Source organism: Oryza glaberrima, chromosome 8, assembly GCF_000147395.1.
Source record: "Oryza glaberrima chromosome 8, OglaRS2, whole genome shotgun sequence".
NCBI lineage: Eukaryota > Viridiplantae > Streptophyta > Magnoliopsida > Poales > Poaceae > Oryza > Oryza glaberrima.
Window position 1 is genome coordinate 18,276,484 of NC_068333.1, and position 15,529 is coordinate 18,292,012.

At 41.1% G+C, this 15,529-nt stretch overlaps 1 protein-coding gene across 1 annotated transcript; it reads right to left on the reverse strand.

Moving 5' to 3' along the window:
* Nucleotides 1–1,543: 1,543 nt before the first annotated feature.
* On the reverse strand, nt 1,544–7,922 carry LOC127781284 (uncharacterized). Its single transcript, XM_052308222.1, has 5 exons — nt 7,360–7,922; nt 6,551–6,645; nt 6,050–6,394; nt 3,342–5,956; nt 1,544–3,228 (listed from the first exon to the last, which is right to left on the reverse strand). The coding sequence occupies exons 1-5, from the start codon at nt 7,382–7,384 to the stop codon at nt 1,917–1,919; spliced, it is 4,392 nt and encodes a 1,463-aa protein (XP_052164182.1). The 5' UTR covers nt 7,385–7,922; the 3' UTR covers nt 1,544–1,916.
* Nucleotides 7,923–15,529: the final 7,607 nt, after the last annotated feature.

Sequence of the window (15,529 nt, forward strand, 5' to 3'; positions counted from 1 at the left end):
TTTTTTACAGGAAAGGGGGAATTCTAATGCATAAAGTGGAAACTAACATATCAGCTTAGCATCTAGGGAGGCACTCAAGAATTAAGACATCCTACATTGACTTCTCTTCTAAGTCTCAACATATATATGAAAAAATTGTGCTCCCTGTATTACATTGTATCCCTTATCTATTACGGGCTTTATGGTAACAACCAAAACACATGTCCAACAGAATATCTCGCTAACAGTCTGAAACTTGACACCCCCAAAATGATTCAACCATGACAATAAAGCAATGGTAATAAAATTTATAGGTGGTACTGAAGTAACATAGAATCCCTTTTGCAAGAATCAGTTTATCCTGCACGTAACAAATAAAGATCACCATCTAGCAACAAGGCAAAAAGAAAAGGCACGATTTCCAAGGGAGGTTACCATTCTGAAGTCGGAAACACGAGAAAAAAACAACTGTGTCATGTAATTTATTGAGGAGTGCTGCAGCAAATAGTGTGTACATCAGCTGTAAGGTGAAACAGGCTAGTGCTAAATGTCTGAGTCAGCAATGCACTCATCTTCACACAAGTATCTGAAACATCATTTGATGTCATAAAACTAAGAGAACATGCAGTTAATCACACCTGATAAGCGATAGTGCATATGGTTGCAGAAAAAAATGCACATATATACTTCTGCTTTAAATACTGAGTTCTGACACAGTCTGAGTTACTACGGCAGGGGTCAACTGTTTATTGGACTAATGGCTTCGATAAAGAGATGTCAAAATTAAAGATGACAGTATAAGAGGACAGATATAGCACAGTTTTTAAATATCTTTGATCCACATAACATGATACTCCAATATATTCTGTATTTTCTTTAAAATCGCTCACTGAAAATAGTGGCAGTCATACCAGTAGTGTCAAGTAATGTGAATCCAATTAAGAGGTATTCCACCACATTCATGTCAACATTTCTTGATGTGGTCAACAACCATTCTGTGCTTTCATGTTTGTTTAAATGGGAATAAAAGAGCATGGGACCTGACACCACACAAATTGAAGCTCCACACACATAACTTTCTGATCACAGAAAGTGCAGTAATACAAACACAAAACGTAGTTCTAATTCAAAGTTTCTCTTATATCTATTGAAGAGGGGTTATGTCCCTTTAGGTATGCCAAAGAGACATGTCCAGTGGAAAGTTGACAGTAATACCGATAAGCAGCAACTACCAAATATAATTGCTAGAAGTAAACCCAGGAGCACAATACCTGGTACAACTAACATGTGCAAGGGCGCTGTTCCAAACTTTGTCCTGAAAAAAAAAATGTGAAAGTAAAGGTTGTGAAGAAAGGAAAATATTAAGTAGAGCGAAGAGGAAATTTCACCGAAAGGATGTCATCCACTGAAGTCCAGAGAGGTTCAAATGGCCAATCCGATACACTCCACTGAACTGTGTACTGAGAGTCAGGCATTTTGTCTCCAGGATGCACAAACCAAATAACCACTTCGACAGAAGGCACTTGGATGGTACAAAAATGCCAATGAAAGGCAGAAACATAAATAGATACCCACAAGCTTCAGTTCAAAATTAATTGATTGATCATGTTTAAATGGACCTCATACAGGCATAATGTCCATTGAAAAAAGAGTGCAACGAGGGGGGAAGTAAATATAATAAATAAAAAAAGAACAGCCATAAAGCTGTAAAACAGTGATTGTGATCTACTACCGATATAAATATTTACAAACGAAAAGAAGAAAATTGTAAAGTTAATCTGCAAATCCCTCCCAAGTGCACGATTTCAGCTTTTCTGTGGCTTGAGCACAGATGCAGAAGCAGAACAACAAGCAATGCTGTCAAGGTAATCCTGTGTCAAATAGCAGTGAGCCTTATGATTCAATTCCAGGCTTCCAGCATGGGTTTGCTTTCCCGTTCAATCATATCTGAAAGGATTTTTATTATCTTCTTTAGTTCCACGAGGCAAATCCACACCCAGCTGCCTCCCGAAGCCCCTGTCAAATCTCCGAGGGCTTCCCCTTCTTTGGGGTTCTGGGGATCTGGGAGCCGAAATACATGGACGAAGTTTATCTCCTGTATGATTTCTGAACTGCTTTGTGGCACCATTCCTGTCATATGGCTTGGCAGAATGAGTTTCATATCTATCAGCATACTCCCTTTGATCATCACCATTCCCATCATGCCTATTTCCCCTCCCCCTTTCGAAGCCATAAGGAAGTCTTCCCTGTGTTGGGCGATACAACTCTCCAGACCTTGGCCGTCCATGGGAGTCCACATCAAACCTGTCATTTCTTGAGGTAACTCTCAGGGGTGGGCTCCTCCTTGAATATCGCTTTTTATGATCAGGAAGATCAACAGTTGAGCAGTTCCTCCCATCAGCCCATGTAGAAGCATGTTGAGAGTAAGCACGATCTCTTGATGAAGGGCTATAACGCATAACTCGATCACCAAATCCAGGTTGTCTAGAAGGCGAAGTCATTCTTCCCATTCTAACTTCAGTCATGTAATTAGGCGGAGATCTACTTCTACTATGCCTCCATAAACTTGAACTACCATTCACCATAACTTCCCTTCTGTTCCTAGGTGATGTCCAAGCATGCGGAGATCGAGACCTTGAACCAGAAGGGGATCGGCTGTGAGCACGTGATAGGTTAAGTGAGGCTCTATGTTGTGGGAACCTCCTTTGTCTACTGGCCAGTGAGCAACGAGCTGAGCTCATATTTACATTAGCATGATCTTTATCCATATCAGGCCCATATCTAACAGATCGATTACCACTAGTACTGAAGCGTCTTTCTGGGGATGCTTCCCTAGCATGTGCAGGACCTCTAGACACCCCACAACCTCCATCTCTGTCAATTGGAGAACCACGTCCAGATAAAGGGCGGTATGAGCTACTCAAAGTGTTGTTTCTCACCCTCCTAGCCATTTTACTAGCATTTGCAGTATCAACCGCCTTTACCAAGGTGCCATCAGGTGCAACAACAAAGCCATTGCTCTGCATCTTTGCAACAGCAGCTTCTGCAGCATTCCTTGGACCAGGCAGTCCGTAATTATAATAATCAGGTGATTTGCGCCAGGTAGTGCGAGAATTGTTTGAATTTTCCACCCATTGTTCCACCCGGCTGCTACCTTGAATATGTCGTGATGCTCCACCTCTTTCATGTGATTTACGAATATCAATGGTTCTTTCAGCCTTTGAACCTGAGCCATAACCATCATCAGATCTGGATGAAAAAAGAAAAGGGGTCATAAGATTAGTAATTGGGGACATGATAATGGATCGTCAGTGTCGAATTACCAGCAAGATGACAGCTAAAAAAGTTCACCAGTAACTTACCTGCATAACTCATTTATGTGGGCTCTGTCAAATGATCTTGGCCGATCAGCTCGTGGTTGCATATCTCCACTTGATAACTCCATATGGCGCAATGATTCACCACCTCCAGCTGTATCTGATGTGCTCAAAACACACCGGTTAGATGAATCAACTGTGTCCCTTGAATCATGTTGAGAATGCCGCTGATCTTCAGGTAACATATCCCATCCTGTGGGCTTTGTTCTCAGACTTGAAAGATCGTCCCCTAAACCATCATTGACCCTTTCAGACTGGTTGACTGTTGCGGAAGATCCAGCTATTACACGACCTGGATTCATCTCATACATTCGAGTCTCCCCATTCACTCTCAAGTGAACACTAAGAGCCTTTTCACCAGTGCTTCCAGCACACATCGTTCCAGATCCATCATCTATGCAGGTAGTTGACCATGAACGCTTCAATGCGGCTGGTGAAACATCACCACCTCCATTCCTGGAATGTTTTCCATTGAAATTAGCAACTCGATCACCTGTATTCTTTGACATGGAGCCAAGAGGGAAGGGAGAAATGCCTGGGGCATCACTCTTGCAATCTAACACCTGGTAATTGGCAGGTTTAACTTCTTCATAACAATCATCTCCCCAATACTCGCCAGATTCCCTTAGTTCCCCATCCTCATATTGAGAATCATCCTCTTCAGCAACAATATTTCCAGTCCCAGCAAGATCTTTAATAATATGAGGTGCCTCCGTTTCATTACAGTGCTCCATAAAATTATTCGATAGAACCTTCCCGAGGTAGCTTTGTTCTGCAGATTGTGAATCGGCAATGCTGTCCATGTCAGTAGTTGATGATTTTATGCATTCTGAATTGATAGGGGGAGCTACACAGGCACCATCTATACGACATATTAATGCATTGCTACTGTCAGTACAGGTGAGATTATTACTAATAGTTGCATCAGCACCCTCTTCTTCATGGGCATGGGACATACCACGATCAGAAGAACCTGGGTTGTCATTCATATGAGAATCGGAGAGGTCCAAATCATCATCTACATCTGCAGCTTTCTTGGAGATGCTCAATTCATTGGTGACATGTTCAACCTTGTCGTGACCTGACTGTCCAATTTTACTAGTTCCAGAATCAACATCCAAAAGATCCTGGTTCTTCAATTCAGATATGCTTTGTTGAGATGTTTGCCCAAGTTTATCATTGCTCCAGCCAAGATCAGTAGAACTTTTATTGAAAACAGTTACTGTTGCAAGGTTTGTGCTTTCCTCAGAAACTAACCTACTTGTGAAAGGCTTCACTCTGGATCCCAGTTCACTCATTTGAACTGAATTGATCCCATCACAGCCATCTGTAGAAACCATCTGGGACAAACCTACACAATCAAGGGCTGAGGCATGTGAAACATCAAGTTTCTCCTCAATTACGGTCAAAGCAAAACGTTCAGTCATAGGAGGCAAAGAGCTGCAATCAGGATCAGACCCTAGCTGTGATTTTACTTTGGAGATATCATTGTTATCAGGCAACTCCTTTGTTCCTGCAGATAAACCATCGCATTCTAGCGGTCTCGATTCTAATACTGGTACATTTTGCGGAGACAGGCTGCACAAAGGTTGAGATGAACCGTCACCAGCAAAATCACTTTCGCTCTTTGTAGAAGCATCTTTTGGTGCATCAATCACAGGAGTTTTGTCCTCTGAAAGATCAGGAATGTTACCAGCAATTGTTGAGTCAAAAGGAGCTTGACACACCTGCAGCTTGTTCAACACATTTTCAGCATCACTACAACTGCTTATAGCAAAAGCAACAGGATCAGGATCAGCCGCATCTGGAACATCATCACCACCACAGTCAGTGTCCCATGCCTCCATTGCAACATTAAGATCCCAGTGCAATCTTGAGTCACGGGTGCCATTGGAATGCTTAGTTTCCACAACTGCATCCTGCAAGCCGCCTACAGATTTGTCTGGATTACTTGCGTTGATTGACATGGTAACACCTGAAGACTTTGTGTCAGAAGCAGTTGAAGAATCATCTGCTTTGTTTGCACTGCTCAATGCAGAAAAAGACGCGGAACAGTCCTTCTGAGTGTGTGTAGATTCAACAAGATTTTCACAGTTCAATCTAGTGGCAACCACAGGCTTCGTATCAGGAACAGATTCAGACGACTCCAGCAGCGGGTCTGATTTGCAATTTGAAGCATCCAGACTATTTAGCATGTCCTCCTTGATGTTATTTAGGAAATTCAATTCAGAACTACCAGTGATATTTTCTGGTTTCCTTTCAACACAGTGGGCTGACTTCGAACATTCGACATTCAACGTGTCATCATCCAACTCGCTCGTGCAGGCAGCAGCCGCAAGTATTGATATGCCAGAAAAATCATCTACGCCAAAATGCTCTTTTGTTTCCTCCATGTAATCAAGTCTAGGTGTTTTAACCTTATGATGCTTTCCATGTGACGAGATACCTCCACAGGATCTGCTCAACAGTTTTTCATATGGATCCACTAGCAATGGAGTGGGTGGAGGTGATGGAGAACAATCCATAAGAAATCTTCTCTTTTTTATTGGAACATTTCCCACAGGATCACTAAAGCGCCGACCAAGAATAGATACCCCAAACTGCAAAGATGTCATTAAATAGTTCATAAAATTGGCATTCAAGAATTGAATTGACTCTTACTTCATTGTACTCTAAAGGAGAAAAATAAGAACCTTCTCAGACTCAGAAACAGGAGCATCATCTTGTGCCAATTCTTGATTAGTAGCATTGCCACATGCATAGAAAGATCTAATTTCATCCCTTATTCTGTCTTCTCCAGAGAAAGAGGTCCTTGCTCTCCTTGCAGCTCTTTGCCTTCTGTTTACGGTCTTCCATCTCACCTCAGGATCTATAGGCCTTGGAAGCTCCAAGCCCATGGTGTTGAGCTTGCTGCTACACGACGGCCCAGCTCTGTCTGTTGTTGATTCACCACCACAGCCTTTGCAGGTCATTGAAACACCTGAGTTATTAAGATTACGAAGTGATGATGGCCTTCCAGTACAGGTGCACAATCGAATCTGCCAAGAGAACCAAACTAGTCAAAAGATCCATATCCAGTACAGTATCAGTAAAAAAAAGTTTAGGCGGAACATCAATCCATAGCAAACTGAACACAATGACAGGCTTTCAACTTGGTTGGGAATACAAGCAGAGCATGAACAACATAAGCATACCATGAAACCAGGCCTTCTTCCTGTTGCTCCCAAAGAAACAAGAGACTGTTTCACATCAACTGCACCCTCAGGTCCAATAGATCCCTTAAAATCCTCTGGAAAACAAAAACAACATAAGGTTCCGGTTGAGCACCACACCACCAAAGCGTACGATACTGCTTGAAGAATAATAGCATCACAATCCACATAGCATGTTCGAAAGCAATAGGAAAAAACTAAACGACGCTTCTGCAGCCATGCCGCCACCGCGCGCCAATTATATCAGAAAATAACTTGAACCCTCCTGTAGCAAAATTTTTAGGAAAAACTTTGAACTCCCCCGCTCCAAGGCTACAAACAATCAGTTCTTGAGCACATATGGGAGTGGAGCACCAGAAATAATGGAAAACCAGAAGGCTTTTACTTCCAGGACTGAATCCCCTATGGCATCAACACGGAACAACAGCTCAGTCAACTGCCCTCTTCCATCAGCATCCGCACCAACGAGAACATCTCCTTCCTAGAAAATCGATCCCCATGAAAAAGAAGAAAAGCAGGCAGATCTGGGGAGCTGGACGAATTCCTGGCGAGCACCGCACCACCACCTCCATCCCAGATTCCACAACACGCAGAGAGAGAACCAGATTGGTTGATTGACCCCGAGAAGTCCAAATCCTTCAGACAAGGCAGATCTGACAACCGAACCTGTTCCTCCGTACCCCAGGCGCCAACACGGCGAAACACACGGCGATCTCCCCAGCGGCGACTGGCGGCGGAGGCCAAGCAGAGACTACTAAATCAGATTTCTTAAGATCTAGGGTTGCGTATACCTTTTGCTCCTCCGGCCTTCCTCATCAAACCCCAAGGGCAAAATCTCTCCCTCCTCTCTTCCCACCTGCGCGCGCGCCGCCGCCGGGGCTCAGCTTTTTCAGTAGAAATCGCGCCGCCCCATCCGCTCTTCCGCTTGCCCTTCTCCTCCTCCCCTTCCTCGACGGGGATTCCTTGCGTGCGCTGCGCTCCTGCGCGAAGAAGGAATTCTTCACCCCCCCCCCCCCCCCCAACACGGCTGTGGCTGATGCTGCTCCTGCTGCTGCCTTTTCCCTTCCCCCTCGCCTTTTGACTCCCGCCCTCGCCGGGGCGGGACCCGATCGGTGGGCGGCGCCGCCTCCCCCTGCCTTCCGTCCGTCCGGTCGCCGCGAGCCGCGTCGCCGCTGCTGCCGCCGCCGCCGATTTTTTTTTTTTTTTTTTTTGGTTTTGGACCCTTTCCTTGTGCTACTTCGCCGCCTGCGGAGGCTGGGAGGGGGAGAAGACCAAGACCATATTTTTCCGTGATTTTTAGGGTGCGCTCGATTTACTTATATATAATAATACTCCTATATATATATAAGTATTTTTTTTCTCTTCTCGCCATGGTGGTGGTGGTGGGTGTGGAGCTATATAGGGACGGGAATCAAAGCCTTTGGTCGATTTACGGGATTGCCCCTGGTGTGTGGTGTGTTGGGGATGAGAGAGGTGGAGGCTGGTTTTGCTTTTACTCCTAGATTGTTTTAGCTGGGGTGGATCTCGGCCGTCGGATCGCATCGGGATTGACCATAATCAGCTTCAGCAGTACTCCCTTCTTTCCAAATTAATCATCATGTATGTTTTTTTTAAATCATTATATATGTTTATTATGCACCAACACCAAGATAATTTAAATCACATCAATCAAGATATCATATACATATTCTCCCACAATGAATATATCATTCTATTACATGATGATTAATTTGGGAAAGAGAGAGTAGTTTTTTTAAAATAAATTAAAACAAGGGTACCTTTAATGGAATTGTAAAGTTTTAGGCCACTTCCAAAAATAAGCTGTGAATCGGTACTTATAGTATGAGAACATGTATGATGATATTAGACAATAGTGTACTCTTTTCGTTCCATAAAAACCCGGATATGACGCATTCTAGCATTACGAATATATGGAATGGAGAGAGCAACAGTGCATGATTTTCTCGATATGGGCTTTGTACTTAGACCATGATAGGCCAATGAATGAAGTTTGTAGCAAATAATCGGGTTGGACTCATGCTTTTGAATTTATGAACCCATAAAACTTTGCCTAACCTAAGAGATAACATATATGCCTCATTAATAGGTCAACATCGAATGACCCAATGATCTTAATGATCTTAACATAGGTGGTGTTTGAATCTTCTAAAGATGAAGATAAAAATTAAGTGTTTCATGTAAAACGAGGTGGTAATAATGGATTAATATGATATTTTAGAGCAACTTTCATATAGAATTGTTTTGCACAAAACACACCGTTTAGCAGTTTAAATAGTGTGCCATGAGTATCCAAAATTTAATCCAACTTTTGTTGGAGAAAAGAAGAGGGCTAGTTTCTTCTTAATAAATCTACTTGTTGCACGGTGCTACTTGTTGTGTTCTTTCCCATTAGTTCCCAACTCATATCCATCGTTTTCCGCGTGCACGCTTTTCAAACTGCTAAACAGTACGCATTTTACAAAAAGGTTATGGATGTGTTTAGTTCCACTCCATAATTGGAAGTTTAAATAAATTAGAATGATATGATGGAAAAGTTGGAAGTTTGTGTGTGTAGGAAAGTTCGGTGTGACGGAAAAGTTGGAAGTTTGAAAAAAAAAAGGAATCTAAACAGGGCCTATATAGGAAAGTTGCTTTAAAAAATCATATTAATTTATTTTTCAAGTTTTTTATAGTTAATACTTAATTAATCATGTGTTAATCTATCGCACTGATTTGCGTGCATAGGGGAGGGGTTCCCAACCCCTCCAAAAGCACTAGCCCATGGCCCACTGCTCTCCCGCCACATCGGCCATGCCCCATGACTCTTCCCTACATGGTTCTACCCATCAACTAATAACCCAACATAAGCCCCCGTTGGCTGTAGGTTTGTAACTTCTTGTACCCCTACTATTGGGAGGATGCTACGCGTCGGACGTCCGATTTTTCGTAAATATCGGACGCCCGACCCCTGACTGCCGCACGCCTACGCATGCATGCACAATCTCTACCGTTTCTACTCTAGTTGATTAGCACATGTAAAAAGTCTATATGCTTGCGCATGCATGACTGTATGGTTCAGCACTTATCTAAACCCCACTTTTTATTTCTTTAAATTAAATTTCTTTCTAAATTAATTATCCGATTTATGATTCAATTTCACCATTAAACTCCTTGCAATTAAATCTTCACAACAAGATCTCGCACGGTTATATTTTGATGAGAAAAATCGAATGTTGTTTCACCACTTATTAAAAAATGTTTCACCACTAGGTCAAAATGTTCCAACTCACTCTAAAAAATGTTTCAGAGAAATGCAACATTCAAGTAATACTAAATGCAACACCGATAATATCGGTATGAAACATTGACTCTCAATGAGTGAGACATAAAAATCTTGCTCAAATGTTCCAACTCGGTCTATAAAAATATTTCAGAGAAATGTAACATTCAAGAAATACTAACTGCAACACTGATAATCACAATTAAATCTTTACAACAAGATCTCACATGATTATTTTTATAATTTAATCACAAGGTATTAACAATTGAAACATCATATAATATTTGTTGAAGCATGATACCGTGTGCAATATTTTAAATTAATTAATGAATACTTATTGAAACACTCAATCAACGCATATGCAACATTTATAAATAAACTAGTGACACATAATAAACTACTTACTGAAACATACAAATAGCACCATGTGATGCATTAAAGAAAGATATATACACTGCGACAATAATTAAATATGTGCAACATAATAGAATTTCAGTTGAAACATCTTATTCTCACATGTGAAACATTAAATTTAATTGGTTGAGACATATGTGTGTTTTTTTATTATAATATAGTCATGTGAGATCTTGTTGTAAAGATTTAATTGTAACGAATACAATGGTGTAAACATATCGTAGATTGGATGAGTAATCTGGAAGAAAATTCATTTTCAAGTTTGCTAAAAGGGTGTTATGTACATGCAAATAATCTTGTATCCTTTCTCCTCCACGCATGCCAATGCTAAGTAAGGGAGCATATGTAACAGGTGTGAAAAGAAAGTATCTGACAAAAAGAATACGAGGCTGCATGCAGCAAAACCACAGTGAGACGCGTCCGATTTTTTTTCAGGAGATCAGACGACCGGGTGGAAGCATTTTCCCTACTATTGGCCACATTTGCCCATGGCTTCACCATTCACCAACTTTGCATGTGGTTGTGTCCTAATTTTTTATACTTGCAATTTGATCTATGGGATTTATAAAACTAAGTTATGCCAAGTTTTTAGTGTAGACTTCAAGCTTTTGGTCCATTGTGCAAGCCAAGTTCACATATAGAAAATGCAACCAAAAAAAAGCATGGCTAAAGCCGGTCTCAATTTGGTTCAAAGATCCCATTTTCTTATAGAACTTGCTTGGAATTTGAACATGTCAACCTAGCACCTAACGATAAGATAGGTGAATGTATGATTTAAGGAGGTTTGAGGATTTGAGGGTGTGAAAGTCTCATGTATTACTAACAGCTATATGTTTTAACCAATAAACAATGACAAGTATCTATCTTGAAAACAAGAATAGCTGGATATGTTTTGATCATCTAGCTTTTCCTTGTATCATAGCAACCATGAAGAGAATGTGTAGAAGTAGAAGTGATCTATACTTTTTGATTTCAAACCATGTCATGTCAGTGTATTGGTAAATAACATAATTTAACAATGAGCATGGTTATTTAATCCTGTAGTAGCTTGTTGCCAATTTCACTAGTTCAAATTTATTGTCTCGTAAAATCTTTGACGATATCAAATTAGTTCCACAACTTCGTTCAAAAATCTGTTCCAAAACCAAATGAACCGCTGACTTTATTGGCTAGCCATGGATGACAGGCCAACTGTTTCGCTTATTTATATACTCCCTCCGTTTCAAAATATTTGATACCGTTGACTTTTTAGCACATATTTGACCGTTCGCCTTATTCAAAAATATTTGTGAAATATGTAAAACTATATGTGTACATGAAAGTATATTTAACAATGAATCAAATGATATAAAAAGAATAAATAATTACTTAAATTTTTTGAATAAAACAAATGGTCAAACACATACTAAAAAGTCAACGGTGTCAAACATTTTGAAAGGAGGGAGTACTTATCTGAATCACTAATTAGTAAATAAAAAATATTTATAAGTAAAACTTTTATATGCGTATTCTTAGTGACTCAAGAACAAGAACAAATGTTATAAAATAAACTACGATAAAAAATCAAATTATAAAATTTAAAATTTAACTATATAAGCCTAATCACCGTGAGCGAAACAAGTTTGCGGACCAAGTGGACCGTCGAATGAATTTTGCCGACCAAAATGAACCCTTAAGTACGGATGTAACTGGGCCAATCTACGAACCCACTTGTAAACAAAACTTAGTGGGTAACCTATTAATTTGGTATATATTACCTCCATTTTTTAATAGATGATGCCATTGACTTTTTGTCACATGTTTGACCATCTATCTTATTTAAAAAAGTTACATAATTATAATTTATTTTGTTGTGAGTTGTTTATCACTCAAAGTATTTTAAGCATGATTTATATCTTATATATTTGCATAAAATTTTTGAATAAGACAAATGGTCAAACGTTTATTTAAAAGTCAACTACATCATCTATTAAAAAACGAAACGAAGGGAGCAAGTGGATTCACGGGTCGACCCACTTATATCCTTAAGTACGACAAACCGGGCCATAACGCGGGAACCAACGAGTTACCTACTTATTTAACCTGTAAGAACAAGTTTTGTAATAGAGGTGATTGTCACATATAATATTATCCATATCATCGACTAATTTATAGTGGGCATCTCATACACCACATTACCTCTAATGTACTAACCCTAATGCAACATAACTATTTATTTTATCCACTCTCATGCAATCAACCTCATTCTTTTCTCTTTCTTCCTTAAAGTTTGTGATGAGATTACCCCTTGCATGATGGTGGCTCATCTTGTTAGTGATATGCCCTAGAGGTAATCATAGAGATGATTGTATCACATACTATGTTTACATATTTATCCGACTTTGTTCCTTGAAATGGACAACTCATTATTGGTTAATGAATATGTGATTCTTTCATGAGACTCTTTATGTTGTTTGTTACTATTTCTAAAGGATCCCTGATCAAATATCATATGTGGAACAAATATGTTTAAATGATCAGCACATGTATTAATTGATGATCATGTCTCATGGATCATGGTATATGTCAGGGTTATGGATACTACATACCCAATAGTAATCGACTAAGCTTGGCAGGGCTCACCACATACCATGTTTTATACGGAAACAAACCTCGTATATAGAGGGAGTTCCGAATAAGGAAGGATAAGAAGAGTTATTTATGGAAACGACAAGGACTACTCGGATTGTATCCTTATTTATCTCCCTAGTCTTACTTGGACAAGGGGGCAACTATGGGTATAAATACAAGCTCCCCTAGGAGGAGAGGGGACACACCCACCACAATCTACAAAGCCACAAGCAAATACAAGCCAATACGCCGCCGTATATCGACATCAGAGATTAGCCTAGCCATACCCCATCCGGCATCTACAGGGGCCGGCAAGAGGGATCTAGCGCCATCTCTGATCTCGCCGAGTACGGATTCAAGGAGGAAGACTACCCTGTCGTCGATAATGAGTTGATTATTTAGTCGTCAAGTCGACGACGGATAGATAGATTATCCCAGATATTATATTTGTGTGATCCAGATGAATAAAGAGCAACACCGGCTTCGGCCAACAGGATGTAGGGCTATTACCTGTAAGACAAGGGGCCCGAACCTGTATAAAAATCCATGTCTCCATCTTTTTTATCTCAATCTCGCATATACCCTGGTACCAACGATCCCCATACCATCCAAATACCGTAGTCGTGAAATCAAACGTCGACAGTATAGAGATACCAAATTAATAATGTGAACACATGTTGGGGAACATGTTGTTGGATAGACCCAACATGAGACACTGCAAAAGCCATATGTGTTATGTCATCAGTGATCTCATTTAGTGTTGGTGTTGAATCCTTATACCTGAGATTATCATGATTCCCAACATGTGTAGTAGCTTACTTAGGGACTGCTAAACGCTACTCCGTAATTGAGTAGTTATAAAAGTAGTTTTCGAGTATGTTGTGAAATATGTAGTGGGATATGAATAATCAAGATGGGATTTGCCCCTCCTATGGAGAGATATCTCTGGGCCCCTCGATGTTATAGATTATGGAAGTGCATGGCCATGCCAAAGGTGATTGAGGAGTCAATCACAAGTTATATAATCTATCACAGGTTCGAGTGAATGATTGAGCTATTAGAGGATGGCACATATCTAACCTTGAGCTTAATCGATATCGTGAGGCAAAGGGGTTCATACAAGTACACGCTAGAGGTTCAGCCAATATGATCTTTATGTATGCCCGGTGGGTCAATACGTTTTGTTAGGGGCCGTTGTTGACACGTGAACCGAAAATGAGTTTTCGGGTTACAGCCGAGTGTACATGAACCTACAGGGTCGTACGCTTAATGGGCCAGAATAAGGGCATTGGATGGAGATCCAATATGAGCTTAATTCGGATAGGGATCCGAATAGGAGTCCTATGGGCCTTGGAGGCCCGAGTTATAGATCCTATATATTCGTGAGGGGTGTGATTGGCGGAGGCATTGCATCACGAGCAAAACCCTAGCCGTCACTCCCCTCCCCGAGCAAAACCCTAGTCGCGCGCGGGTGCTAGCACATCTACGCGTGGCGTTCCGTCCCTGTACGTGTGGATACCGGTAGAGGCGCCGCTGCTTTGCGGTGCTGATCGGCGTGGGAATACGGCGAGGGGAACGCACGAGGAGGAGAAGGTCGAGCCGGTGCGATCGACTACTTCCTCTACATCGACGCGCGCTACTTCGCGAGAGTTCCTTCGACTTCTTAGTGCCTTCTTCCGCTGCGCAGCGCGTCGAGTGGTAACGATCTATGATCTAATACTTGCATGGTTCCTGGTTTACGCGATAGAAAATTTTGATTTATGCTATCGTAGCCTACGCGTATTCCATCACATCCCCTATCCTCTATTCTTTCCTCCATCTTATTGTTTAAGCTTAAGGGCCCCTTTGAATCGTAGGAATGAAAAAAACGAAGGAATAGGAAAAACACAGGATCCTAACATGAATGAAAGTATAAAATAGAGGATTGCAAAACACAGGAAAAACATAGAAATTGCCGTTTGCTCGGACCGTAGGAAAAATACAAGAATCATATGAGAGAGATATGCCCCGTTTGGCAAAGCTCTAGCTCCCAACTCAACTTACCTGGAGCCGGAGTTGTGCCAAACGGTCCAGATCATCTGTTTTTTTGGAGTGGAGCTAGCAGAGGTACTCCTAAAAAATGAACTATGGGGGTGGAGCTGGGTTTTTCTGCTCCACAGCTCCACTCCACCCCCCCAAAACCACTACCCTTTAATTTTGTAGTCTATTTACACAAAAATACCACTCAACTACCCTTCAGTCATCCTCTCATCCTGTTCTCTCTCCTCCCCCATCTCCTCCCGATCCCAACCGAGCTACGGGGGCGGTGGCAGGGGCAGCTGTTAACAATGAAATTTGGTAAGCCCGGAGTAGTCATCGGCTTAGAGTCAGCATCGGCTTGGAAGTCCTGAGATTAGCCGATGAGAGTTGTCAAGTCGTCAGTTGTCGGATTCTTGCTATATTCGGTTAAGGAAATTGATCTACTAAAGTAAGCTTATCCAGAAGAGACCGAGTTCAAAGAAAATACGGCATAGCAAGTTATCTATTAATTAGGAATAGTTTGTTAGTTTCCTTTTAACTCTAGGAAAGTGTGTTTAGTGTCCTATAAGGACTTTATCTTTTTCTTTTATCTTTAGGAAAGTTTCTTTCTTGCCCGACAAGGACTTGTATCAACCCAT

What these genes read in the sequence shown, in the direction of transcription:
- LOC127781284 (XM_052308222.1), bottom strand. Translation starts at nt 7,384, where the DNA reads ATGAGGAAGGCCGGAGGAGCAAAAG. An exon ending in CTGTTTCTGAGTCTGAGAAG is followed by an intron (nt 5,957 to 6,049) that starts GTTCTTATTTTT and finishes ACATCTTTGCAG; the next exon opens with TTTGGGGTATCTATTCTTGG. An exon ending in CACATAAATGAGTTATGCAG is followed by an intron (nt 3,229 to 3,341) that starts GTAAGTTACTGG and finishes TTTTTCATCCAG; the next exon opens with ATCTGATGATGGTTATGGCT.